The sequence below is a fragment of the Sprattus sprattus genome (genome assembly GCF_963457725.1).
Source record: "Sprattus sprattus genome assembly, chromosome: 8".
Classification (NCBI taxonomy): domain Eukaryota; kingdom Metazoa; phylum Chordata; class Actinopteri; order Clupeiformes; family Clupeidae; genus Sprattus; species Sprattus sprattus.
In genome coordinates, this window is record NC_137927.1 from 19,339,861 (window position 1) to 19,365,968 (window position 26,108).

General features: G+C 42.7%; 1 protein-coding gene across 1 annotated transcript in view; it reads left to right on the top strand.

The window, feature by feature from the left end:
• The first annotated feature begins 439 nt into the window (after positions 1 to 439).
• Positions 440 to 26,108, top strand: part of pde3b (phosphodiesterase 3B) — a 46,519-nt gene continuing 20,850 nt past the window's right edge. Inside the window, exon 1 of the mRNA XM_080843062.1 lies at positions 440 to 1,440. Coding sequence (XP_080699188.1) covers positions 550 to 1,440 — 891 coding nt within the window. The 5' untranslated portion in view covers positions 440 to 549. The remainder of the gene's footprint in view (positions 1,441 to 26,108) is intronic.

Consider the following 26,108-nt stretch of genomic DNA (forward strand, 5'->3'; position numbering starts at 1 on the left):
TTTATCAATAAAGGTTACAACATTTCATAACTGAGGGAAAATATTATTTTATGAAACATATGTTATGGTATTTTAACATATTGAAAACCCCTTTTCTATTTACATTCTTGAAAATGTCTTTTAAATTAAATAAAAAAATAGGTATTTGGTCGGCACAGACTCTATCATCACGATTTATTTACTATTATTATTATTAACGCTCAAATTCATGCAAAATAGCACTGTAACGGTTTTAGTCTGTCTGTTTACCACGACGAAAAAGTTTTAAGTGGTCAAAGATATAAAATTGAAGTGAGCGCGAGCCACGCTGCAGAGCGCGTGCTTGTGTTGGAGCCTTGGTTGTTTTACCATTTGTCACCTATAGGCGACGACATAGAGTCCGCCGATGCTAAAAAACAACAACATTTCACCTTCTTTTCCTCCTAGCCAAAATGCTTGAGCACGTTTAAGTGATTATGGAGTGCGTTTGTCATGTACTGAACCGATAGTTCACGGAAAAACCGGGGAGATGAAACTTTAAAGACAATCCAAAGAGCGTCTGCCGAAAACATGGCTGTACGAGAGGAAGGAGAGATTTTGCACAGTAAAATCAGGCACCACGATGGGGTTGGCAACGCAAACAGCACAGAGAGCTTCAGGAACGGCTATGTGAAGAGCTGCGTCACCCCGTTGAAACAAGACCATCAAAGGGGATTTTTATTCAACCTTTGTAGATTTTGCAATGAGGATATTTTAAACTCCAGACTATTCCGGGTGTCTGCTCTCTATGCGGGTGCATTTGTAGTTTTTGCGGTGTCTTTTTTGATAACCAGGAGCTTACCAAGTGAACACGGCGTCTTGGATCTGCGGACTTTCCTGTCTCGCTTCTCGCAGTCCATCAGTCCTCTATTTAGCATAGGTTGTGCGTACTTCTTTTTGACCTTTTATCTGAGAAGAAAAAAGAGAGAAAGTAGTAGATGTTGGCTTTTGGCACTTCCAGCATCATGCTACTTTGGAGATTTCTTGGTTTTGCGGTTTTTACAGTGGGGAGAGGAGCAACATCAGATGCAAATGGTGGGCAGGTTGTTATTTGTACTGGGCTGTGTGGGTTTACTGACTCTCATCCCCACTTTGAAACTCAAACATAGTATTCTGATCTTGGTGTTCGCCAGTTTGGTGTGGCTGGTCTCATTCACGAGTCTCAGCTGCCTGCCGCTGTGTCTGAGGCCAGTCTTGGCGTGCTTGGCAGGGGTTTCTGGGTCTCTTCTAGCGCTCTGTTTCGACCATTACGCCCCCCCAAGGGAAGCGCCGAGTAGGATCTCCAACGCCGAGGAAAAGGTGCCTGTGATTAGACCGAGGAGGAGGTCCAGCTGTGTTTCTCTGGGAGAAACGTCAACAAGCTATTATGGCAGTTGTAAGATGCCCCGAAGACCGTCACTGCCTTGCATTTCCAGAGAACAGGTAGGTATTATCACAACCCTGTGCGGTTAAGGGCCTGTCTCCGTCTAAAATGTAGATATATTATTACATATATCTACATAGAAACCCTTCATTACAGGGGCAAGGTGGTTAGAAAAGTTTCCTATATAACTTACTGCTGCTCAAGACTTTTGTTGGGGCTACATGGAGTAGGCCCCTCTACTTCAAAGCTCTGGTGTTGACAAGCAAAATAAGACCGCTAGTGTGCAGCTTGTGTGTGCGCGTAAATCAAGATTAACCTTTTTGATATTAGATCTTAAATTAAGTAACATGAATTCAGTATTATCAATTAGGGGGATAATTAAAAAGATATCGAATGTCCTGCCAGTAATGGAGAAAACCCACACGTTAAGGCCTAGTATCAACTAACAGTAACTTTATCCAGAACATTTAGAACATATTCCTTATTATGCCTACTTTATTGCCGATGCTGTAGTGTCCAGTTTTGATCACCTATAATAACACTGGGACTCACCATTTGTCATTGATGCGCCCCAGGTAGTTTTCTTGAACGGCATAACTGTGCCTCTTTCAGTGTAATGGTGATTCTCGACTTTGACTAAATACCTGAATCTGATAAATGTCATCACAGCCATAAATTCTAGGGTTTAATCCAAACACTAAACAGTAAGCTTTCTCAGGTATTGTATTTATGCTGTGACTGGTTTTGTGAATGAACCCTCATTAATTTCTCAACATTCAGTGAGCTATATGTCAACAAGGTTTTGGAGATGGCCTATGGCCTTTTTGCGCTGATCTCAGTTTTTGCCGCACAGTTGCCCTGATTGTAAATATTCTAGTGATGCCTCATGCACAGTACAGGGTCTGGTTATGCCCAAATGGGTTGGATGGCTTTTTCCTTTTCAAAGGAGTGATTGAAAATATTGAATAAATAGCTGTTAGTGTTACATATAGTGTGAAGTAAATAAAAACTTTATTTGGTAGTAGTTTACCTTTTGTCATCTTACAGTAATGGAAAGTTTAGTATAATTTAGGTCTAGATAATATGCTTGACTTAACATGAATGCGGATTAAGTGTTTTTTTTTGCCCTGCTGACTTGACTACTGGTTTGTCAACTTCAAACTGGGGGGAATCTGCAAGTATTTGTTGGGTTTCATTTGTGTAACATGAAGCCACATTCAGGTCAACACATCCCTTTACAATTGTTGGTTTATAGTTTCATTGTCGTCAGACAAGATAAACTGTGCATGTCTTTATTGGGCACAGCCTACATATATACACCCTACAGCCTCTGCTTGCAGAGCCAGAGTTGTGATCATTTATTACGGATATTGTGCACACATACTCAGCTCCCTACATTAACCATGGCAAAAATCCTCATTGAGGTTCTTCAGCAGGCCTATTGATTGAAAAGCCTGGCATGACTGTTTTGATTTACCTGGAGTATGCAGATAGACCACAAGCAACACAAACTGCCACAGGTTAAGGGCTTGGTAGATGTTTAAATATCTGTAAGCTCTCCCCAAGGACAGTGTTGTAAGCATACATTTTAGGCCCCTTGTCCATAGCTCTGCTGTCTTAGGGTCTTGTCTGCCATGTCTTAATTCTAAATGTAATTTTACGAACAACATATTTTATTCAACACGAATAAAATACTTAATTTATAAGAAAGATCTCCACAGAAGCATTTTGAGTGATTTAGGGGTGCAATATAGACAAATATTACCCACAGTCTCACACTGAATTTGATTGTCATCTACATAGCCAGGTGAACGTCAACTATTTGTATTAAATGAGTAAGAAGGAGAAGTTGCACGTAAGTAGACAATGGAGATCAATTTATGTGGACTGTGTAGGTCTGTACTGCATTTGAACTCCACGTACTTTGGATCTGTTCAGTTTAAATCTAAGGTATTTGTAGCTGGATTTAAATAGCATAAATAAGTCCGACTGTGTGTTTGATACCTGGTTGCCTAGGAGATTCAGCTGGAGCTTTTGCATATATTTTACATGTCTAGCACACCTCATTCACTGCACATCCATTGTGAAACTACTGTAAGGCGTTGGGTCAGATGACACAAGTGTGCATTGTTACTCGGTTTTCTCTGCTTGCCTTTTGTAAGCTGTGATGCAAAGTTAACAGAGGTATAGCATAGTCCCCTGTTGATGTTTGCCTGTCTAGAGAAATAGTCAAGTGCAAAGTTAACACAGGTATAGCAAATGTTTGCAAATCAAATAGGTAAGTGCAAATCATAACAATATGAGGACCAAGGCCTGATGTAATGTAATGACCTTGTTGAAACATTTAGTTTCATGTTCATGCTGTTTTAGCTGCCCTTCTTTAAAAGTCCCAGCACTCTGTCCCCATATGAACCAGGTATTCACCCGAGTGATCATCAAAGTAAACAACCAGGACACTATTGCACATTGACATTACAGTGATATTTACAAGTCATTTTAGTACTTAGCTCAAGTAGACGTGGGCTGTATACTGACAGGAACAAGACACCAGTAAATAGTTGTCAACTGGGAGAAAATGTGAAAAAAGTATTTTCTGTTGTGACCCAGTCATGCCTTTTTTTGTGAGCTGATCATCAAATGACGCGTCTGACTAATCTTTCAGACGCGTTGATTTACCAATGTTGTCAAAGTGCAATAGTAATGGAAGCCAATATTTGCCCAACATGGTTGGAGGAATTCTGTTTATCCTACCCCACCTCCATGTCTAATTAGACTTGTACAACAGTGCAAACCTCATACTCAAGACTAATTCATGATTCATAATGATACGTTTTACTGTCAGATGACCTAGCTTACCCGAAACCAACAATGACAAATGAGACGCACAAGATTTTTTAAGAGACTGTTGCAGTTATACATTTTAAATACCAAACCCTTAAACAGCAGTTAATGGAGGTAGGATAATTCTTGTGTCGTCATATTGTCAGAGGTCATTGTTGATTTAAAAAGTGAACTCTTTATTTTTGGATCCTGCTGAATGTGTTCTGTCTTCGGCTTTTGTTGCTGCCGTTTACCTCCTTGATTATATGGAAAAATGAAATGCTCTTCTAGTCTGATTTGTTTATATTGAGTTTCTTCAAGATTTTCATGTCTGAAATTAATGTCTGATTTCAGCTTAAAATCTACCACAGTGCCATATTTTATTTCAATAAAAAGAATCAGCAGATACTTAAATGGCCAGTTTTGGATTGTGTTTACTTAAAAATGTGTAGGCCCGTGGCATGATTCAATCTATATTGCAATCTAGAATTATTTCCGAATCTCACAAAATACAACTTGGCCTATTTCATCCACACCCAGGCGTCAGGATTGTTAAAAAAAACTGGTTTGCTATTGTTTCACAGACTAGACTTGAGAGATTAGTGTCGTGTGCATATGCCCTCCGGTCTTTTGTTTTGGTACCATGAATACAACTGCCAGGTGCTCTCCCTGACACCTGTGACTAATAGCATTCTTGGTGAATGACTGTCCCAAGTTCACGACCAACTCATCCATGTTTAAAACCTGCTGTGGCAGGATTATGGTTCTGACAGTTTAGCCTTCCATACAACAGGCACAGCGTTTGAAATGTTTATGTACCTAAACCAAAAAAAAAGTCCAGTGACCTTGGTGCTGGCAATAAAGAGATAGTCTGCTAGTATTATTAACTGTTCTCATAAATGTCTTTTGTTTTAAGTAACAAAACCAGCAAGCCTATATTTTCTTGTAACTGTGTAGAGAACAGGAAGATGAATCCCATTGCACACGGTGGGTGGTCTACTAATAGATAGAAGGTAAACCATGGAAGATAAACGTATTGAAATTGAGTGAGGAGTGTGAGGGTTGACAGCTTGAGTGCCCCTCAAATAGCCTACCCTGATTCAGGTTAAATGAATTTAGGAAAAAATACACTCGCCACCCTCTTGCTCAGAATGCCTGCTTTGGAACTTAAAGATACCACTAAAAATGTTTACATGTTTTTCATCACATAAGAAATACTCTTGGCGGAATATTTAGGGAAGCAAACAAAGTTAAGTGTGGGGTTTCCAGTGTGGTAATTGACAGCCTGCTCGAGAGCCTTTAATATCAGTGATTTAAGGAGTCACAGTGTTGGTGAGTGTGACGTGAGGGAAAGCAGGCCACGCTGTGGCCACTGGAAGCAGTCCACCGGCTATTTCTGTCTATTGTTTGACATGTTTGGCATGCCTGTCATGAAAAAGGACATTTGTGATGTCTGACATCCTGTGTCACCGAATGATAACCATTATGGCATATCTGGAGACGTGAGAAATTGAAAGTTGTGTAAAAGCCAGGTAAGGTTAGTGTAAGACACCTGAACTGCCTCAGTCATCGCCATGTCCCTCCTGATCAGATTGCTGCAACGTGCACATGTTCTCTTTGCGACTAAGATAATTTGTTCCTCTTGCCTGCTAACAGCTAAGTTATCTTCTGGACTCGAGTTAACATTTGCCATGGCTTGGCCGGGAATTACATTCATTCAGGGTGACATCGGTTTACTGCCATATCTCTTAGTTGGCTTAGCCATTTTGAAGATGTGAGTCTGTAGATCATAATCAGACCAAGTCTGACCGGCTTGAGAACAGCCAAACTATGTGTGGTTACTTTCAAGATTTAAACCTGGACTCCACATTAGTCACCCTTTTTACTTTGAGGGATGATGTTAGTATTCATATTTTATGGGAAATGTTTTGTTCCCTTCAGAACCTTTAATGAGGTTTGGGGTTCTGATAACACGGGGCATGTTATCGTAGTGAGATTGACAACCGATAGCATAAGCAAAAATGTAGATTTGGGAGAAGCATATGGCTTGTGGTATGGGGATATCGCTTCTGTTCAAATCTTGAGAGATATATCAGATATCATGTGGTGATCACGAGGGGTGGTCTGCTATGTTGGACCATTAAAATGACCTGTGCTCAAAATGCAGCCAAAACCTGTAACCAAAGCCTTCAGTATACTGCTCAGTTGCTACTGGTGTATTTTATATTTCTAATATTAATAATAATTTCTTAATATTTTCTATAGCCAATTACCCTAACCATAACCTATTATTATTGCTGTTGTCACTGTTCACATCTTATTCGTTATGTAATTTAAATAAGTATATTACAAGGTTAGTTTTAGTTATTTTTATCGTCTATAGACTTTGTAGCACAGCTCTAATTCATGAATGAATGCATTCTCTGCATCTTTTTCTTCATTTTCACTTTAAGTGTTTTTACAGAAAATGTTTCAGTGTTAGGGCAAAGAGCCTCCCTAGATGACTTCATCCAGCTTGCTCTATACTCGCATGTGCATCATGTTCTGAGACAGAATATCTGCCTTCTAGGCTTCTTTGGGCCCTGTGATCAGTGTTCAGCACCCACAACAACAAAACTCACCTTGCTTTGTAATACAATCAGGAAATCTTTAATTGTCCGACCAGTTATTTTGCATAAAGTCACCATGAATAGGATATTGGCAAGAATTGGTAGCATTCCAACGGCTCATTGGTCAAGTACTCACCTTAATAAGCAGTATTTATTAGTGCTGTCAAACGATTAAAATATTTTATCGCGATTTATCGTATTTTTGTCATAGTTAACTCAGAATTAATCGCAATTTTTGATTTATTCTAAATGTCCCTTCAATTGTTTTTTTTTTTTCATAATTTTTATTTAATTTTAATGCTCTTATCAACATGGAAAAGTGGATTGGCTTGCTTTATGCAAATGTTTTATTTTGTTGAAACACAACATTGCCAAACAGTGCGGTACAAAATAAAATGATAAAGTGCACAAGGACTCAGCCTATAGTGCAGTTAAACCATGGCTTAATATCTTCTTTTTTTCAAGTTTGCTGGGAACATAGAAGTCAGGCCTCTTATTTCAAAAACAAAGAGACGTAACAGTTAGGTTACCATTAAAAGCTAAGCCTACTACTTCTTTGCTTTCAGCCAGCTGCCTGTTGACATTTTCAGACAACAGTGAAGCTCGCTTCTTTTGCACAACACAACTTTTAAAAGTAAACTTTCTATTCAGAAGCTTTTTATCATCAATGTTGCCGTATCGCACTCACCATTCGTTAGCCTAATACACAGTTTGCGAGGCCAAAAAGAACGTTTTTTTTAAACAACGTTAATCGCACGATACAAAAATTGACAGCGTTAAAATGGGTTTGCGTTAACGGCGTTAATAAAGCGTTAAACTGACAGCACTAGTATTTATATAATGCACATCCGTGTTTCATGACCGTGTAGGTGAAGTGGTGTCATGGGTTTGTACTGTGCATGTGCTCACCTCTGGCAGGATTTGGTCATTTTATAGCTGAGCTTATTCAGGAGACAAGAGGTCAGTACTGTTCAGTAACAAGAGTTGAGAGTTTTTGGAGAGACGCAACAAAGAACAAGTGTTTCTGTCACAGGGAAGACATCTGTTTTTTTTGTGTGTGTCGAGGTGTGGAATTATTCCTGGTTTTGACTGGCTATGCTAGGGAATAGCACTTTGTGGTGCTGCCGTTCCTAACCATGTAGCCATAACATATTAATGAAGCATTGGCGAGACGCACCATTCATAATTTATCAGGCCTGATGGTTGGGATTTGTGTTTTTGTTTTCACAGCAGAGGTGTCAGTCAAAAAGTCATGGGACAAGGTAGAATGTCTCTACAACAACAAACAATGGATAATGGGAAACTGTTTTGGAACCAGGATAAGATCTAGTGAAACTATTTCTATGTAATTATCCTTAAAATATATTTTTTATATCCCTAAAATACGCATCACTTTCTTTTTTCATTATATAATCATTTTGCACTTCTGCACAATATTTTCTGATGTATCCCATCTTACAACTGAAAGATTCTTGAAGACCCCAGAGAGCCATCTTTGTCACCTGTGGTTTCTGGATGTTAGTTAACGGCAATTATAACGTTTGCGTACGACGTTCATTATGTAGTCTAGAAGTTGTCTTTCATGGCAGTAGTGTGGTGTAATGGTAGAAGGTTTGACATGCATCTTATGGCAGAGTAGAACAATTCAGCAGTGTAATACATTAACCTCTGGGGTTTTGTCCAAACGAAAATATTTGCATGTTATTAATCAGAAAGTTGTCTGTACCATCTACCGAGTTGTTTTAGTTTTTTTTGTTATCCCCTCTGTTTCTTGGTTGCAAATCTTATAATTCAGACTGTACCTAGTGAGCAAGGATATCAGCCTTCCTATTTGAGAACTGCTCTTGGTGAACATGTAAGACCGTATGAAGTTAGTTTTAGTGTATTTTAGCACCGGATTCACTATTTCAGTTCTCTTATGAAATCTGATCTTTTACAATGCAATCCATTTTCATCATCTAAAATGAATTATTATCGGATGAATTGGTTGAAATAATGTATTATGCTACTATATGTAAACAGAATCTCTGCATTATAAGCAGCATGTGGCTCTAAGCCCACTTTAGCAGATCTCCATTGGTTGATGCACTATCACATCCATCCTATTGGTTGATGCACTATCGCATCTATCCTATTGGTTGATGAACTATTGCATCTATCCTATTGGTTGATGAACAATTGCATCTATCCTATTGGTTGGATCTTGATTTCGCAAGGGCCCATGCTGATCTTGGCTAATTTGCAACTTAGAGCCCCTATGAGTCCATGCTGCCTACACCACATGTATGCACTCTGCTTAATCTTCACAAGACACTCTGGTTTTAAAGGTTGTTCTGTTACTCCTTGGGGCTTTCATGAAAGTGTGTATACTTTGAGCATGCTTAGTGGGTTGTGGTGCAACTGGGCGGCCTGTCTGCTCATATCTTAGCTGATAAACTCTGCCATGATTTTTTGTTTTTGTTTTGTGGCATTTCACTTTTGGTGACGGACATCATCGATTGATCTCTGCACGTCAATGTTGAGGAATGAGAAGAATGAACTGATGAGTCATCGAGATGAGCTGGGACTGCTGGGTGGAAATTCACTGATTCTTTTAAGAAACACTGTAAACTTCCCTTAAAAACATATTGTTCAGCAAATGCACTCAGCCTGTTATCAGGAATGACAAACACAACAGGATGCGTAGGGGTCCGCGTGTGAAATGAACAAAGGATTTTCTTTTTAAGTGTAGTTTGTTCAACACACTTTTGCTATATGCTTCTAACGATGGAACAGCTAGCAAAATGCTAGCCTTTTCATACTTATGTTATAAGTTAAATGATCCTGTAACTTAGCATAGATTGTGTTTAGCACCACCACTCTTGCATTTTAAAATCTCAAAGGTTCTCAGACTCTGTGCCGTATTGCAACAGTAAAACTGTGATATGGAGTACACAGTTGTAGTGTTTTCTCAGGCCTGGTATTTGCCTTTGTATCATTTTGGGTATTCTGTATTTTGACAAGACATAGAATCTTAGTTAAAACATCTTTACTCCTCCTGTAGTTTGGCGAGTGACAGGACTGCACCCTCTCACCACTTCAAAACATGTGTGCTTTATGTTGTGTGTGTCAATGTAGCCCCAGCGATCCTCCTGTTGCAATGGGGGAGAGTCAAAGAAAGATTTTGATTCTGGTAGCATTTTTTGGCAGGTGATTCAGGCATGGGGTGTATAAGGCTCTTAACTAAGTCTGGGTTGTGTGACGGCGAGAGGTGCAGTCAGTGTGTGTGTGTGTGTGTGTGTGTGTGAGAAAGTGTGTGTGGGGGGCTGGTTAAGGGAGGAGAGCTGCAGAGCTGAGCTGGCCTGCGGGTGGGGGCTGGGGGCTGGGGCTGAGGTTGGGGGGTAGGGGGTAGGTGGGTGAGAGAATAAGCGCGAGGCGGTGGAGCAGCAGAGTGCAGCGCCTCTCACTGCTGTCACGTTCTCCCGCTCTGAAGCCATGTGGAATGATATAACATTGACGTCACTGAGCGCTGACGTACGAGAGTGTGACTGTGGAGAGAAAAAATGAGCCTAGTTTTACTTATTGCCTTGTAGAATGTAGTGAGCCTCATACCACACTGGGGGGTCGGAAGGCAAAAGAAAATCTCCTGTATTGAAAAGACGCTCACATCGCTTTAGCCTGGAATCAGTTATTTTGCACACAAAAAAAAATGCTTTTTGCAAACATTTTAGAACTTATTAAAAATATCAATAAAATAGTGACTTTTTAGTTCTATTTAAATTATTGCCCTAGAGGTAAACAACAAATACTGTACTGTTAAATACTGTTTGTTGTTAAGATGTGCAAGTGTATTTAACCAGGGATTCCTTACATCAGTTTTTGAAGAGATGAATGTGTGTGTGTGTTTCTATGTGTGTGAATCTATTATAAGACATTTATACAAGAGAAAACTTATTTCAAGTCATAATTTAGAAAATAATGGTTCCACATTTAAAGAGTGACATTTGTTAACAGAAATAGAAACTCTCTGGTGTAGTTATTGTGAACATTGTATATCTAAAATTAATTCACATTTTGAATGTGTGCATTTGCCAGGAAATGTGGAATTGAGATCATTTTTAAACTGATTGCCCTCGTGACAACACACTCTTCTTCGAGGGGGGTTGGGTTTAGTGTTAATAGTTTGAGTCAGTACTTTATGTATGCAAATCCCCTGTTTTAGTAAGCATTGCCGTCATGTTTTGCACACCTTACATTTGGTACCTCGTTTGAAATGTCATAAATTCCTTGTGGGTTTCACATTCAATGGGCATTCATTTTAGGAAAATATTATCTTTCAATAATTTATGTAATAATAATGTATAATTACAGCTAGCTTTTAAATTGTGTGCATTCCCAAAACTCATTATATGAAATTCTCTTAATCCAGCAATGGATGTGGATACAGGCTATGAATTATGATGTAGCCCATCATTTTCTGTATCATCATCAGAATGTTTTAATTGGGGAATATTCCACACTGGCTTATATTAACACACTATTATAAGCTTTAGTTTTCTTAGGCCTCAGGGTTTATTGTTTGTTACTTCTTAATGAGTGAAACTGTTTGAACATCATCACTCTCCATACATTTGCAAATAAAGTACCTTTTGCAGCAATTCATAAATAAGACTAGTCCATAGGAGCCATTGCATTTCCTTTTTAGGTCATTTGAGTGTGTTTACAGGTCTGTGTGCCTCTCCTTCATGGTCTTATTTAGCTGCGCTAGGGAAGGGAAAGGGTTAAGCCTTCTGTGCAGCGTGTCGGCCTGCCTGTCTGTGTGTGTGTGCGTGTGCGTGTGCGTGTGTGTGTGTGTGTGTGTGTGTGTGCTAGTGTGTGTGTGTGTGTGTGTGAGTGTGTGTGTGAGTGTGTGTGTGTGTGCGCTGAAACAGGATGCAGTGGCTGTATTGTGAGCCTGCCGCTGTGAGTGCAAACAGATGAGAAAATGCAGGAGAACGGGTACTCCAAAACTCTGTCGCCTTGGAAACCGCTTGCGTCATGATCGCCGGCAATTAGCTTGCTCTGTGTAGGGCTCAGGGTAGCTCTGCCTCGGGTAAACCTAATGGCTGTTGCTGACAGCAAAGAGAGACACTGTACCGTGTCGGACAGAGCTGTCTTACCATTCATGTTCACTTTTCGTCCGTCTCGAGTCAGTACATTGAGTATTCCATAATGTCATCCAATACACAAAATTATTTTTCAGTATAAATACAATTTGTTGTGTCCTGCATGTTTGTGCTTGTTCTTGGCAAAGAAAAAATTGTTACATTATTGTGCTTAAAGAACATGCCCAAAAATAGAATCCTTATTTTCTTTACATAGCATGCATTGGTAATATGTCCTATTTTTTATGTAGGACATATCAGCTGGACTGCGAAAGTGAACTGCCCTCATCATAGTCTCCGGCCATATCCCTTCTCTTTCCCTATTCAACTCTGCCTGCGTTCATATATGTGGTGTGTGCTATGCCTGTGAGAATTACCGTATACTTGTATAAGTTATGACTTTTAGCACTCTGCTGCAACCATGTGCTAGCTGAGAATTACCTTATTGCACTAGGCCTGGGAGATCATGAGGGACAGAGGGAGAGAAAAAAGAGAGAGTTTAATCTTCAATAAAGGACAAAAGCAGTTTTGCCTCTGAACAGCTGCACATCCCCAGCCCCCTGTCTCATATGAGTGTCACAGTCGCCACTCCTTTCTCATTCGTGTAAGTGGATCTGGGATTTTCTGCATGGTTTATCCCGAAAGCTTTATTGCACCATAAGGCACCCTCCAGTTCAAACATTTAAGGTGGCCTAGTAGCTTTTAAGTCCATGAGGGGGTCATTGAACCTTGTATGTGTCCACTACCACACACACACACACACACACACAGCAAGAGGGAAAAAAGTTGTTTGTTCAGCACAGGGACTGGTTGGTTGGTTTGTGGGGAGGGTGAGAGAGGGGGCTGGGGGGTACTTGGTGGAGTGAGTGGGAACGAGAGCTGCGTGCGACTTCGGTGGGAGGTCAGGGGTGAGTTACCGCACCAGGGGATGGCTAGGAAGGCTGTCTACATCCTTTATTTACACTGGCACGTGCATGTTGCATGCACTCGTAGCCTTAGATGCTCATTTGTTCATTCAGCTAAGATTGGATAATCGTTTATGCTAAAATGACTGCTGAGTGTGTGTATTCCGTTTCAAAAGCAGTTTCTTGTTGTCAAGCTCTTGTAAGGGTTATCAAAGTGAGAGAGGGAAAGAGAATTTGTATTTGTCAAATTGTAGTGGTTTGTTTTTTCATAGGCATCCTGCAGTTCCTTTTGAAAATATGTTCAGAACTTACAGAGAAAATGTTAAGACTCTTCGATATACTTTCTTTGTTTCTCTTTCTCTGTTTCTGTTTCTTTCTTTCTTTCTTTCTTTCTCTCTCTCTGTCTATTTCTTTCTTTCTCCCTCTCTGTCTCTCTCTCTCTCGCTCGCTCTCTCTTTCTCTCTTTCTCTCTCTCTCTCTCTCTCTCTCTCTCTCTCTCTCTGAAAACAGTGTCAGCACTGCCGCTCTTACACCAAAAGACCGTTGCTAGGTGACTGCTGACGTCAGTGGTGGCTACAGAGGAAGGTTTGTGTGTTTAGCTGCTGAGGGCAAACCCAGCTGAAAAGGGCAAAACTATGAAGCGCTGTTAGTCACTGCTGTGAAAAGCTAGACTCCAGTGTCCAAGGATAGCTGGCTCTTGAGGTAACGGTGAACCATTTTTTCAGAAAGCACACACCCTTGTTCACTCTCTTGCTCACCACTGGAGAACGCAGACAAAAGCTTTAAAATTTCTCTGAACTTCTCTCCCCATCAACCTCGCCAACTGCACCATGCACCACCAGCCTCCCGTCCCTTCCTCCCTCTTTCTCTGCCCCCTGCTCCTAAATGAAACCTGGGTCCTGATGACATAAGTGAGATTTTGCCCGAGGTGGAGGTGGAATCAATCTCTGGCGTCTGAGGAAGGTTCCTGTGTCGGCCAAAGTGGTATCCCGTCTGACTGAGGTTGCATTAGACTTCCATCCACCGTCTGTCGACTAGTTTAATCCACTGGAACCTGCCTTTCTTGCTCTCTTTCACCCCTCCCTTACTCCCTCTGTTCCTCACGCTCTGTGCGTGTCCTTTCTCTTACCTATTTTTTTATATGCTTTAGACATTTACAGATGCTATTGGAAGTGAAAATATCATGTTATGTTATCCTATCCTACGTAACAAATGCATTATGTTATTTCAAAGGTTTGTGTATTTGTTTGTTTCTTTTGACTGTGAAAAAGTCTGAATGATACAAATTTAAATACTTTACCAGCAAATAGTTTTTCTTCTGTGCCCTTAATCCCTAGCTATCTCTAATTCCTGTACAGAATGTGGTTGTGAGTTTGATCGATTGTTTGTTGATTGATTTTCAAGATATTTACGTGTTATTTTCCCCTTTTATCTCTCTGTCTGACTCGCTGTACTTGTAGAGCAGGACATACCAGAGAGGGGGGGACAGCACTCACTCCAGGCTTAAGAGGCACAGCCTGTTTGATTTATTTGGTAGGTAGTTATGGTTTAGTCTTGGGCTCTTCTGTCTGTTTACTGCACTGTCCCCCCAGTCTCTGTCTGCAGATCAGACACAGGCTATCACAGAAAAAGAGACAGAAGCATCTGGCCTTTTGCAAATAAAAGGGGATTCAAAAAAAGACACAGCAGCAAAACCAACTGTTAGGCTCAGCAGAGTTTGCTTCCACCATGTGCACATGTGTGTGTGTGTTTGTGGCTCTTCTTGCGTAGCAAATGTGTGTGGTTGTTTTTTTTTAGTTTCGGTTCTTGGTGTTTTTTTTTTGCGTAGCCAGGGTGTGTGCGCAGAAAAGTTAAGAATGACATGTTGTGTCATTAAAGATAACAAGTGGCCCTCTTCAGCCTCCCAGCGCCTTAATGAGGGCAGAGATAGGCAGCCACTGGAGTCACATGCTACGCCCTTCACCCCCCCCCCCCCTACACCACCCCACTCTCACTCAAAGAGCCACCCCCACGCTCCCCCAGCGCAGCTCACCCACTCAGTCACTGCTCACTGTGTTCTAGATGGAAATCAGAACGCGTGGCCCACCCACACACACACACACACACACACGTATAGAGAGATACACACACCCCCCCCCCCCCCCCCCCCGGCCTTGACCAGGGACTGCTCTGCTCCGATTCCTGGACCAGTCACTCGCAGCCCTGGTCCGCTTTACTGAAGTGCGCAGGTCCTGTAATTAGTGGTGGTGTGCGGAGGTGAAGGGCACCTGGGAGAATGTGCTAAAAACATTTGGAGTGAATGAGGGTTGGTGTTTGTTTTGGTCTGAAAACACCATAGAAACTCAACACTATAGAAACTCCCCCTCTTAGTCTTAACCAAGTGTTAGGTTGGCTGACGAAGAAAGGCTGGACGTGTTTTGTTTTCCTTTGTTTGTAGTAGCACATGGAGAATGATGACAGCTGTTCTCTGTGTGCGTGTGCATGTGTGAGAGTGTGCGGGGGGGTTCGGGAGAGGTGCTACTGTTTGCCAGACCTTACCTCCCATTTGGCCTTGGCCTTTGCTAACTGTATCGCACTGACACATAGGGTCTTTGTCATGGAGTCATGGTGGCTGTTTTTGGTCCCTCATGTGATCGGAACCACACAGTCCTCCTCAGACATATCCAAAACACCTCCAGCACCGATGCGGGCGGAATGGACAGTTTGAAGCCTCATCAGTGTTGTCACCCAGGAACACTGTGTATGTCAGCCCACAAGGCATGTCACACTAAGGCCACATGGCTGACCTACCCACATGCTGTCATGTGCTCTTCTTTTGACCCTCTCGACACACAAGCCTATCAGAAATACTACCTGTTTTCGTACACCACAATGTCTCCTCTCTCTCTCTCTCTCTCTCTCTCTCTCTCTCTCTCTCTCTAGAAACCCCCAGGCTTTTTCCACAATCATACCCATATCTGTATTTTAAGTCTCTGTCAGAGCCTGCGATAAGACTGGTGCCACTTAAAATGTTTTGATTTATTACTAGCCTTGATGACATGCACTGCCTCTGTGCTTTCTGCTCGTCACTCATTAGACGTCAGGATGCCGTGTCCTCGCCGTGTTACTCGAATTAAACGTGATTTTCAAAACTGCTCAGTGATAACAGTTTCAAAGAACCTTTGGGACCAAGTACAGAGCATTCCTTTGCATTCTTTAAATGCCGCCCCCTTAGGAGGAGATGTTGGTCTGGTGCAGATTGACTCCATATGTTGAACACCCCACCCCCCATCTACAGAGGATAATTTGTACTCCTCTAAAAGGTTGATGGAGGGACAATACAAAAGATGATGTTCATAGTTTGTAGTCAGCAAATGACTTGAACCCATGTAGTCACTCACAAAAGCATATAAAAGAAACATTTTTGACTGGATTTATAGATGTTTGGAATTAGTTTAGCACTTGCTCCCTGTTTCATGTTTTCCTGAGTTGGAATAGTAAATGCTTTTGTTACCATGACGAGGATCAATAACAATAGAGAACCCATGTCTGTGTAGGAGACCTGCTGTAGCCAGAGAGCAGGCTGAACCTAATGGCCTTGTGTCCATGCTCCAGCGATTGATTTGATTTAGTCTCCGAGGAGATGTTCAGGCAAGGCTGTGGATGCTGCTGCTTTTAACTGCGCTCGATCCCGGCCTTGCCAGAGTGCTGGATTTCTCCACCATCAGTAATGGAATCTCTTGTTGCCATCACATTCCTGAGATGTGACTTTGGCATCTCCACCCAAGGTATTTTCCCCTTAATCACTGCTCGACGCACACACACACACACACACACCCGTGTGTTAAGTTTCTGTCTTTTTTTCTTTCTTTTCTTTCCTCTCTTTCTGAAGCGTTCCTAATCTCTGCGAACAATGAAATGTCGGTGCTTTCTGGTCAAAGAAAAACGCAGCCGTTTCTACTATGGCGCATTGCAAAACACATATCAGTTTTTGCTTTTTTTTCTCTGCTCAATTTAAAGGTTTACCCATGGATGGACATCCTGTCAGATTGACGCTTTCTGAAAGAATTAAGCTTGCTTTCCCTCTATTTGTATGGACTAATGAAGTGTTTTATCTTTATTTTGCTGACCAAAATGTCAGTGACTTTGGCCAGCCATTGTTGCCGTGCCGACTGGCTCAGATTCACTGTGGTCGCTCTATATGGTCAGAGGGATCGAGCGGTGCGCGTAGAGAAGGAAATGTCAGCTTAAATGGCTGACGTGACTGGGACCTAAATGTCACTCTTAATTGTGTTTTCCTGATTACAGTTTTTGCTATCGCAACCTTCGATAGGGATTTCCCTCTGTGGCTCAGGACCAGTGAGTGCTGTGGGACTGTGTGTGTGTATAGTCATGCTGAAAAAGGCATTTTTGTATAGTGTGTGTTTGTGGGTAACTTTGTTTCCCTCCTGTTTTTCTGCCGAGAAGTCTGAGTAATTTAGGCATAGTCTGTAAATAGCCTTATGCTTTTACGCTGTTTTTCTTTCACTGAATTGCATAGGCCCTGTGTTTAATTGATATTTCCATGACTCTTTTATCAGTCGTCTGTGCATGCTGGATGTATTCTATACAGTTTGAATGTCAAATGCATTCCAAAATATATTCCAGTAAACATGTTGCGAAGTGGGTTTGGAGTGTGACCATTTCTTCAGCCACAAGTTGGATGTGGAGCGGCAGCAAAAGATTGTGGCCATGTCAGAGTGCGAATGAGTGCAAAACACATGCCTCTCTCTCAGAGCCGCTACATAGGCTAATACACGCAGTTGGGTCCAGCATTGTTTAATTAGACTTGCTTCTTCATACTTTGCCCTTTAAGAGGCCCGTGCAAGTCTGTCATATTGATAGTCTTGTTTTGAAAGAAGATGTACGCTGTCTCAAGATGTACATAAATGTCCCTTTGTAGGGAGTGTACAACAGAATTGCTGAATCTATGTTGGTCTCAAATGTACTTGGACGAGATGGGACATCAGAATGGCAGATTGAGTTAAAATGGCAGATTGCGAGTGAAATCTGATAATATCAGGTTGCATGGCAATTTAATAATCTGCTCCCATGAGCCTGTCAATGGGAGAGGTTCCCCATTACATGTGAGTAGGTATCAGGCCCTCTTGTAGCTGTGACTCACCCTGAATTCCCAGGCTTCTCTGTGTGGGTGCTGGCTGCTGCCCTCTGTTCCCCTTTGTGATGGAGATGTGATTTGGACAGGTTTTGACTGTTCTCTGGCAACCCAGACACTTCTCTCCGTGCCTCTCAGCCACTTGTAGACCGACCAAGGCCTCTGTTCTGCAGTAAGGCTTAATTTCCTCTATGCTTCCATAGTTGTGTAGAGAGATTGTGTGCACATTCATGTTTTTCTAGGTGTAAGCCACTGCAGCAGTCTGGCCTCTGGCCTGGGAACTTGACAATTTGCATGTTGCTTTTAGGTTATCACTGTTACCATCCCTTAGATTGCCATAGCCTTCAGTGGGCTAGACTATCGCTGGATCCTCTGTCGTCTTGAGAAGTAGGCTGCAACAAACGTGTGTGTTTTGAGAGTCAGGGATGAGTGAAGCTGAGCTCAGAGTAGCGTTGTATGATGTGTGTCGGCTCCCGTCCTGTGCCAGGTCCTGCTGAAACGCTGGAACACCAGGGCTCTGTATTGGCAGTGATGCACTAATGTTCTCCGGCCACGTTGTGTCCGACAATCTTTCATGTTATGATCCTTAAGAACTCTCTCAGTTCCTGCAAGAGTATTGAGCTGTGTCCCCCACTCCTGTGCTGTGGTCACCTCACATGTTCATCAAGGCCACCATTCATGGTCCACGAACATGTGGAAGAAGGAGCCCTCCCATTCGAGCACCAGTCCTAGAGCTTCTATGACAGGGGTCTCAAACTCAAATTACCCGGGGGCCGATGACGACCAGTCTGGTCATTGGGGGGCCAGATTTTCCGGTAAACATTGGGGTGGCCCATTTAAATCCACTGAACTTTTTTTTTATCAATGGAACTTTGCGGGCTAGATAAAATCGCTTTGGGGGCCGAAATTAGCCCGCGGGCCTGAGTTTGAGACCCCTGTTCTATGGTGTTCACTACTCGACATTGGGTGGTTGTTTCACGACATGAGGATTTTTTTATGACACAAGCTTCTGCTTGTTAGAAGGGTAAATTGATCAAAAAACCTAATGGAGATACCTTAATTGGAGCTTGTTTCGGCTCCAGTTTGCGTTTAAAAGCCAACCTGAACGAAGTGCAATTCATGCAGGGGCTTGCAAAGTGCAACGCACGGTGCCGTTTGCAGCAAGTGACAGCTTCGCTAACTGTGTAAGGGAACGTGCCTGGGGCCAGAGTCGGGCACTTGTTTGTAAATGATTCACTTGTCAACAGGCGATTTCTCAGGGGGTGCCGGCGTGATAGATGGCAGCCCCCACTCGCACGGCAGCACCGTTCACATGCTTGTTATTGGTCGGTGTTCCAGGGCTCCGGCGCGGGGCGGCTCTGTTTATGCGAACAGTACGCACTGATTCCACGATAAAGCCAGATGTTCCCTTACAAGGCCTCCAGCCCTCGCGATCTGGCTGCCATGTCCATATCAGGTAGCCTTCCTGTTGTGTGCCGCCACCCTCCCTTACTACCCCTCCTGCCCCCCACTCTTCCTCGGCCGGGCTGTCAGAGAGGAGGCCCCCGCAGCAGCAGCAGCCGTCTCTGCTGTTTGACCTGTCTTCATGAAATCTCCACTCATTTATCTTCATCTCATCCAGCCAAGGCTATGGGGATCGAAGCGAGGCCATTTTTTATTTACAAACTGCAATAGAGACTTATGTTAAAATGCTTTTGTGATCCAGCAGTGTGTTTTGTGCAAGCATATGGTCATGTGTTCAAATATCAAAAATAACATCTGAGATTGTATGTGGCATTTTAGCAGCCTAACAGAAGTTGGAAAGGAACACATCTTCGAACCTCAGAACATCTTTCACACAGTAATTGCAGCATAAACGTCAGTCTGTGGGGGAAGACAATTTATTGTGCTTCCCTTGGAAAGACACCAGCAAAATATATAACTACTTCCTGATAGGGGGCAAGAGGGCAGTCTGATAGGCTAGATGTTTCGACCTACCGAGGACACTGATCACCTTAGCTTGGCCTGGTAATACGTTTTTCAATTCCGAGATCATGTCAATTAAGGCTCTTAATGAAATTTTCAAAAACTTAAAAAATTCAAAAAGGAATTTGAAATGTGTAAAGACAGCCTAGCTTGCGTCATGAAGAGAAGTTATTTGTCAGTGGCACCATTGACACTTTTACTCCACTTGAATTGTATTCCTATCTCTCTAATACATACATCAATATTCTGTCTACACTATGCGCTCTCTGGTCATGGACCTCACAGTATGATTAGTTATGTAATTACTGTAAAGTTGTCAGGATCCATTCACAGCCAGCAGACAGGCAGATGAAGGCAAGGCCTGGGAGCTTACTAACAAGGACGATTGAAGGTATTTTGTGTTGTTATAGCACCTGGCCGATCCTGTGCGCAGATCATGGAGGCCTATTTGTTCCCAGATTCAGCTGAGCAGTACTGAGGTCCAGGTCAACAAGGGATATAGAGGACAAGGGGAAAAAAATGAACCTGCGCTAAATGCACCAGGCTTGGAACTATTTATGGGAGCATGGTTTACTAAGTAGATTGCAATAAACTCTAGATCAAACTCCTCTTCGCAAAATCCCTCCCCTTTCCCATTTAAAAAAAGCATGACTTATCTCCCTCTGACTGTTTGTTACTGATTAATATTGACTTTGATGGAAAGACCCTTGATGATTGCTCGTGTGAAAATTCATCAGCTTGAGGAAATGTACAGCTTGACATTTCAGTCTTTTATAAATACAGCTAGCAACTATGCAGCATAACCGCGGTCAATGGATTTAAGCATGCAAAATAATGATCAATTCAGTTCACTTAAAGCGTTTCCATGTGGTCAAAACAAAGGGGGCCTTCTTTCCATATGTGTGGTAGCTAGCCGTGGCTGCTTGAAAATCCCTTTCTTTGGCATTGTTTCAAGGCATGGGTTAGCTCTGGCTATAGAGATGGGCTTTAGCACTAGGCAGGAGAACCCACTTGCTGTGCACTAAGTAATGAAATAAGTTAATGCATTGACTAAAGGATTTTATGTGACACTAACAAAACACTATTGTTATAGTGTAACTCAAATTTAGCAGGAAATTATTTATTTTAAAAGTCAGGTTGTTTTGATAATCATGAAGCTTTCTTAAGCACACGTGTTTTCTCAAACACATTTATGTTGAAGTGGTTACCACTCAGAAATAAGCATGAAGGTACAGCCATTATTGCCCTTTGCGTTGTTGTTGTATCGTGCTGCTCAGGATCTATGGTAGGGCAGTTGTTATATTCGTTATGTTATTGGGCATGAGTACTTGCATGTGACTGTGAGAGGATTGGCCGCTGTGGGAAATCCCCAACCAATAGCACAAGGAATTTTAAAAGCTTTTCCGGTGTATAACTTAAAAAAAGTGGGCCAAAGGATTTTTAGGATTTTAAGTGTTTTAATGTGCCCATGTGTTCTTAAAAGTCATAATAATTACAGTTAGCTTTAGAGTGTGGGGTCATGCTTGTAACCAAACTAAGTAGCGTTGTGAGTTGAATCGGCACTCAGTTCTACATTTGAATGGTGGAAAGAATTAAATGTTGTTTTGGAGCCTCCTTTTTAGGCTTTTAGAAGTTCTTCTGTAATGTGGAGACTGTTTGTAAAAGTGAGTCATTATGTCACACTGACGTGTTAGAGTGTCTGGTAGATTTTCTGCTCAACACAGACGACCTGGAAAAGGAAAAAGCCTAAATTATTATCCACAAATACTTAAATATGTATTAAAAAATAATAATTAAAAATCCAACAGTCAAGGTTATAGTTTTAACCCAGAGGTCGGAATGTTTCAACAGTATTTGCACCTTCCCAGGCTCTAGTACTACACTTTGTTTTCTGTCTGCAACACAGGCTGTTTGTGAGCACAGTGAGGCGAAACGCTGCAGAGTGGAAATGGCCCGTTTGAGTCTGAAACATGCCATTGTGGGAAGAAGTTCATCATTGACGCAATAGTGTTGACCTTCCTCTGCTTGTGGCATTTTTGTTGTTCCTGCAAACACGTGTTTGTCATTATGCAAGCTCTTCTCGGTCGGGCACGCAGCCAGCTCAAGAAACTTCAAGAATGAGAGGGAGACTGACAGGGCGAGCTGGAGATTTGCTCTAAGTAAGCTCCACATTCCTGTCTCCAGGCAGATTTCTTTCGTGGTAATTTGACATTGTTCATTTCACGCAAGAACCACAGATTACTGTTTTTGTTTTTGTATCGTTTTCTTTTCTTCTGCCTCTCTCCCCTCAAGGTCGGCAGTCGTTGGCCTATGTGCTCAGAGGCATGAACCTAAATCCATGCACTTGAGGAACTTAAACAATGAACTAGTGACACTTTATTGCGACACTTCCCCTCATGCAAATCCCACCCTCATTCATGTGTGATTGTGAGCATTGTAATATTGGTTTTAAGAACAGTGGTTGACAAACATGTCAGCAAGTAATGCTATGTTGTCACTGCAGTAATGCAAACATTTGAGCCCTGCAGTTTACCCTGAGTCTGCCCTTTCTTATGGGTGTTGTTTTGGTTTGAAAAGTGCTGGAGATATGTCCCATAGATAGGACTTTACATAACCCGACCTGCCTTTGCTATTGCGATGAGTGTAATCTGAATACAAATGCACCAATTTGCATAGGTTACTGGAATTGTGTGTAGGGCTTTAAAAGTAAAACATTTAAATATGTTCAAGTGGTATGTATCATGGGCAGCAAATGCAGACCAGGAGTTGTTGTGTAATTTTTAGCACCCTCACCTGTGGTGTCAGGGTGTGGGTTGAGGTCCAGTGCGAGACAATGTACATTTATATAGAATGGCATAGCGAGCATCGCACTTAAAACCTGTGCATACTTTGCCAAATTGTATGTCCATGGATGATGCCCAAACATCAAGTCTTGTGCACTTCACAGCAGAGACTCTAGTTTCATGATGTTACTCCCAGACATATATGAGCCTACCAATAAAATACCCTAAGTGCTGTATATGTTCAACAACCTTCTCTGTAACTACCTTGCTATGCACACTACACCAGTGACCAACCAAACACAGAAAAAAGATATAGTTTATCTTAACCTTTATGAGATCCAATGAAAGTCCTCTGTTATTTCAGTAAATGTATGCTACACATAATTAACTAGAAGATTGTTAGCCAGGTTTGCTAGTGTCATTTCACCAATTTGGACTTTATCACAGTTTCTTTTATCTTTCTTTTATCCCTCAAATGTTAGTTTGACAGATGGGAGCGGGGGCCGGCATGGACTGCAGGGGCTTTGGGGGTATAGGTTGTGTGTGTTGTGTAGTTAAATATGGAAAATGGAAAATCAGATGATGCCTTTGTGTTCAAAACAGAGAGGGTCGAGCTTCATGTAAATTAAAACCACTGAATAAATGTAATCTGATGCTTTCTAATCTTATGGTCTTGCTCACACCATTTGTGTAACTTGTTCATAATCAGGTAGGCTAATGCTGTAGGTTACTTAGGCCTGCCACACTGACCTGGGTCATTTTGATTTCTCTGTTTACGAAAATGCTGTCTGAGGGGAAACGTTTTGAAAAAGCCGGGGTTTGCGTTATAATGTGGACAGGGAAAATGTCAGAAACAATAGCATATGATTGCCATGACACTGACAAAAGTTTGTGCTCCAGATACCACTACAAACACTTTTATGGCATTTCAGCGATTTGATGTGGAAAATCTGCACTTTCAGATATACCCGGCAAAGTGTGGATGTAGCCTAAGTGGCAAGTCGCTTATGGCTGTATGGTGCCTAGACATAAGGGATAACGGCCGCCTATGTGTCCTGTTATAAGAAAATATTGGATTATTTTCGCACTTGAAACGGCCATATTGGCAAAGATCAAAACAATCACAGTCATTAGGTTTGGTCTCTGTGGGCATCTGTAGTTACACTACATCATGTTAGCTATGTTAGTGTTTGGAATGGGAGTTCAAGAATCTCTGCTCTTGAGTCGTTGAAGTCTCTCTCTTGACTTGACTGCCTTAAGGTGTTTGTTCATTCTGAAAAGTTTTGTAGACTTGAGGTTTCATAACGGAACTATAGCTACAAGTTGTGATGGCGGTGTAACCCAGCTCACAAGATAGGAGTTGTATGTTCATCTACTTTTACTTAAGCGTCCTCCTCATTTTAATTAGAGGGCTAATTTATTATGTAATGAAATGTATGTAATGAAAATCTCGACAGCGTGTGAATGATGCCGGTGATTTTGTTTTCATATACGTGTCATAAAAAAGTGAAAGAGCACTATTGTGTCAGTTGTTAAGTGAGGCAAAGCTGAACCCAGGAAAAGCAACCCTACAGTAGACCTCCCTGCATGGGGGAAATGACAAACATCTTATTGACACAGTGTAGAGTACCACCAGTTCTGCAGATTTGATATAATGGAGTGTGAGATTAGAAGCAGGTGAAGTTAAAGAGCAGGGGTAAAAAGTGCCACCGTCCTTTCTCTGCACGTTCCACTGCCATGATAACCCAGTGCGTGCAGCTGTAACCCACGAGGCCGACGGCTTTGAGGAGTCAAATAATGGCGGGTAAGGAAAATAAAGCAGCACCGGGGGAAGGGTTCAGAGCGGGGGCTTCACAACACTTTCAGCTCAGATTTACTGCTTGACTGGGCAGCCCTGTGCTCGCCAGCAGCTGCACACTCGCTCGCGTGCATCTCCTGTCGGAGCTGCAGCAGCCTGGCTAGCCTCAGCTGGCCTGTCCTAGCCTGGCCTCCTGCGGTCCCAAACCCAACTCCGGGGCAGTGCGTGCGTGCGTGCGTGCGTCCGGCGTGTGTGTGTGTGTGTGTGTGTGTGTGTGTGTGTGTGTGTGTGTGTGTGTGTGTGTGTGTCATTGAGGTTGGCCCTGGCAAAGGCTCTCGAAAATGTGCCGGCGGCGCTGTACTTGGCTCTGTGTGCGGGGTCGCGACCCCGGGGTCTGGGAGAAGCCCATGCAGTTTTGGGAGTCTCTGCGGTGTGTGTTAACGAGCGGCCAGCGCAGCGCCAGTTTTCCAGACCTGCGTCATGCTGCATCTGTTTGAGTTGGAGGCAGGTGGCCTCAGGGAGGCTCGCTGTAAATCGCACAACCACCCCGCAGCTGCCTGCTAACCAGACAGAGCTTTAAGCTGTCTCTTTCAGACAAACACACACACACACACACACACACACACACACACACACACACACACACACACACACACACACACACACACACAAACACAGATAGACAGAGGCAGACAGTCAGTTACCGTCATGTGTGCGCATGTACACACAAGACGCGCTCTGGTCGTGCATGCATTGACACGCTCGCTCTCTCACATATATACCCAACCATAAACTTGCAATCATAAATTCCTTCTCCCCTCTCCCCCTCGCGTGAGTAAGCCTGCTTGGAAATGTCACACATATTTAGCCAGACATTGTGTAGCTGGGAGCCACGGTGCAGATGTAAAAGTATTAATTGAATTGCACAGGGAAGCGGCTCCCCTTCTCTCGCTCGCCTTCTCCCGATGGCTGTGCTCTCTCTCTGGTGTGTGCCAAGCGCTGTGGGGAGAGAGATGTTGAGGGAGCCAACTGCTCTTGGAGAGCAGGCGGAGAGACCGAGGGCAGCCACGGCCTAGCCCGTCGATCTTCCCAGCACAGTCACACCTGGCACAAGTGACTCCCAGTCCTCAGGGCTAGCATTAGCACTTGGCCACTTATGTTTTCCGGCATTTAGGGACTTCCCTTAAATTTATACTGATTCAACACCCCTGCCAAACAATCCCCACCCGCCAAACCCCTTCGTTTTCCCCTCCGTTCCTCACATGGCCCTACCTCCGTTGTCCCAGTGAGGAAGCACAGCTGGCCGTCATATCAACACACTGAGCTATGATGCAGAGCAGCAGTCCCTCCTCTCAGTATGGTGAATCATACATACTGTCACTGACCGTTCAGTAACCCCTTACTGATATCCAAACACCAACCGCGATGGCTAAACCAGATGCTGAATGCTCCTAACTGAGGCGACAGCAGCAGTGTGTGTGTGTGTGTGTGTGTGTGTGTGTGTGTGTGTGTGTGTGTGTGTGTGTGTGTGTGTGTGTGTGTGTGTGTGTGTGTGTGTTGTGTGTGTGTTTGACAAGATCTGTGTGTGTA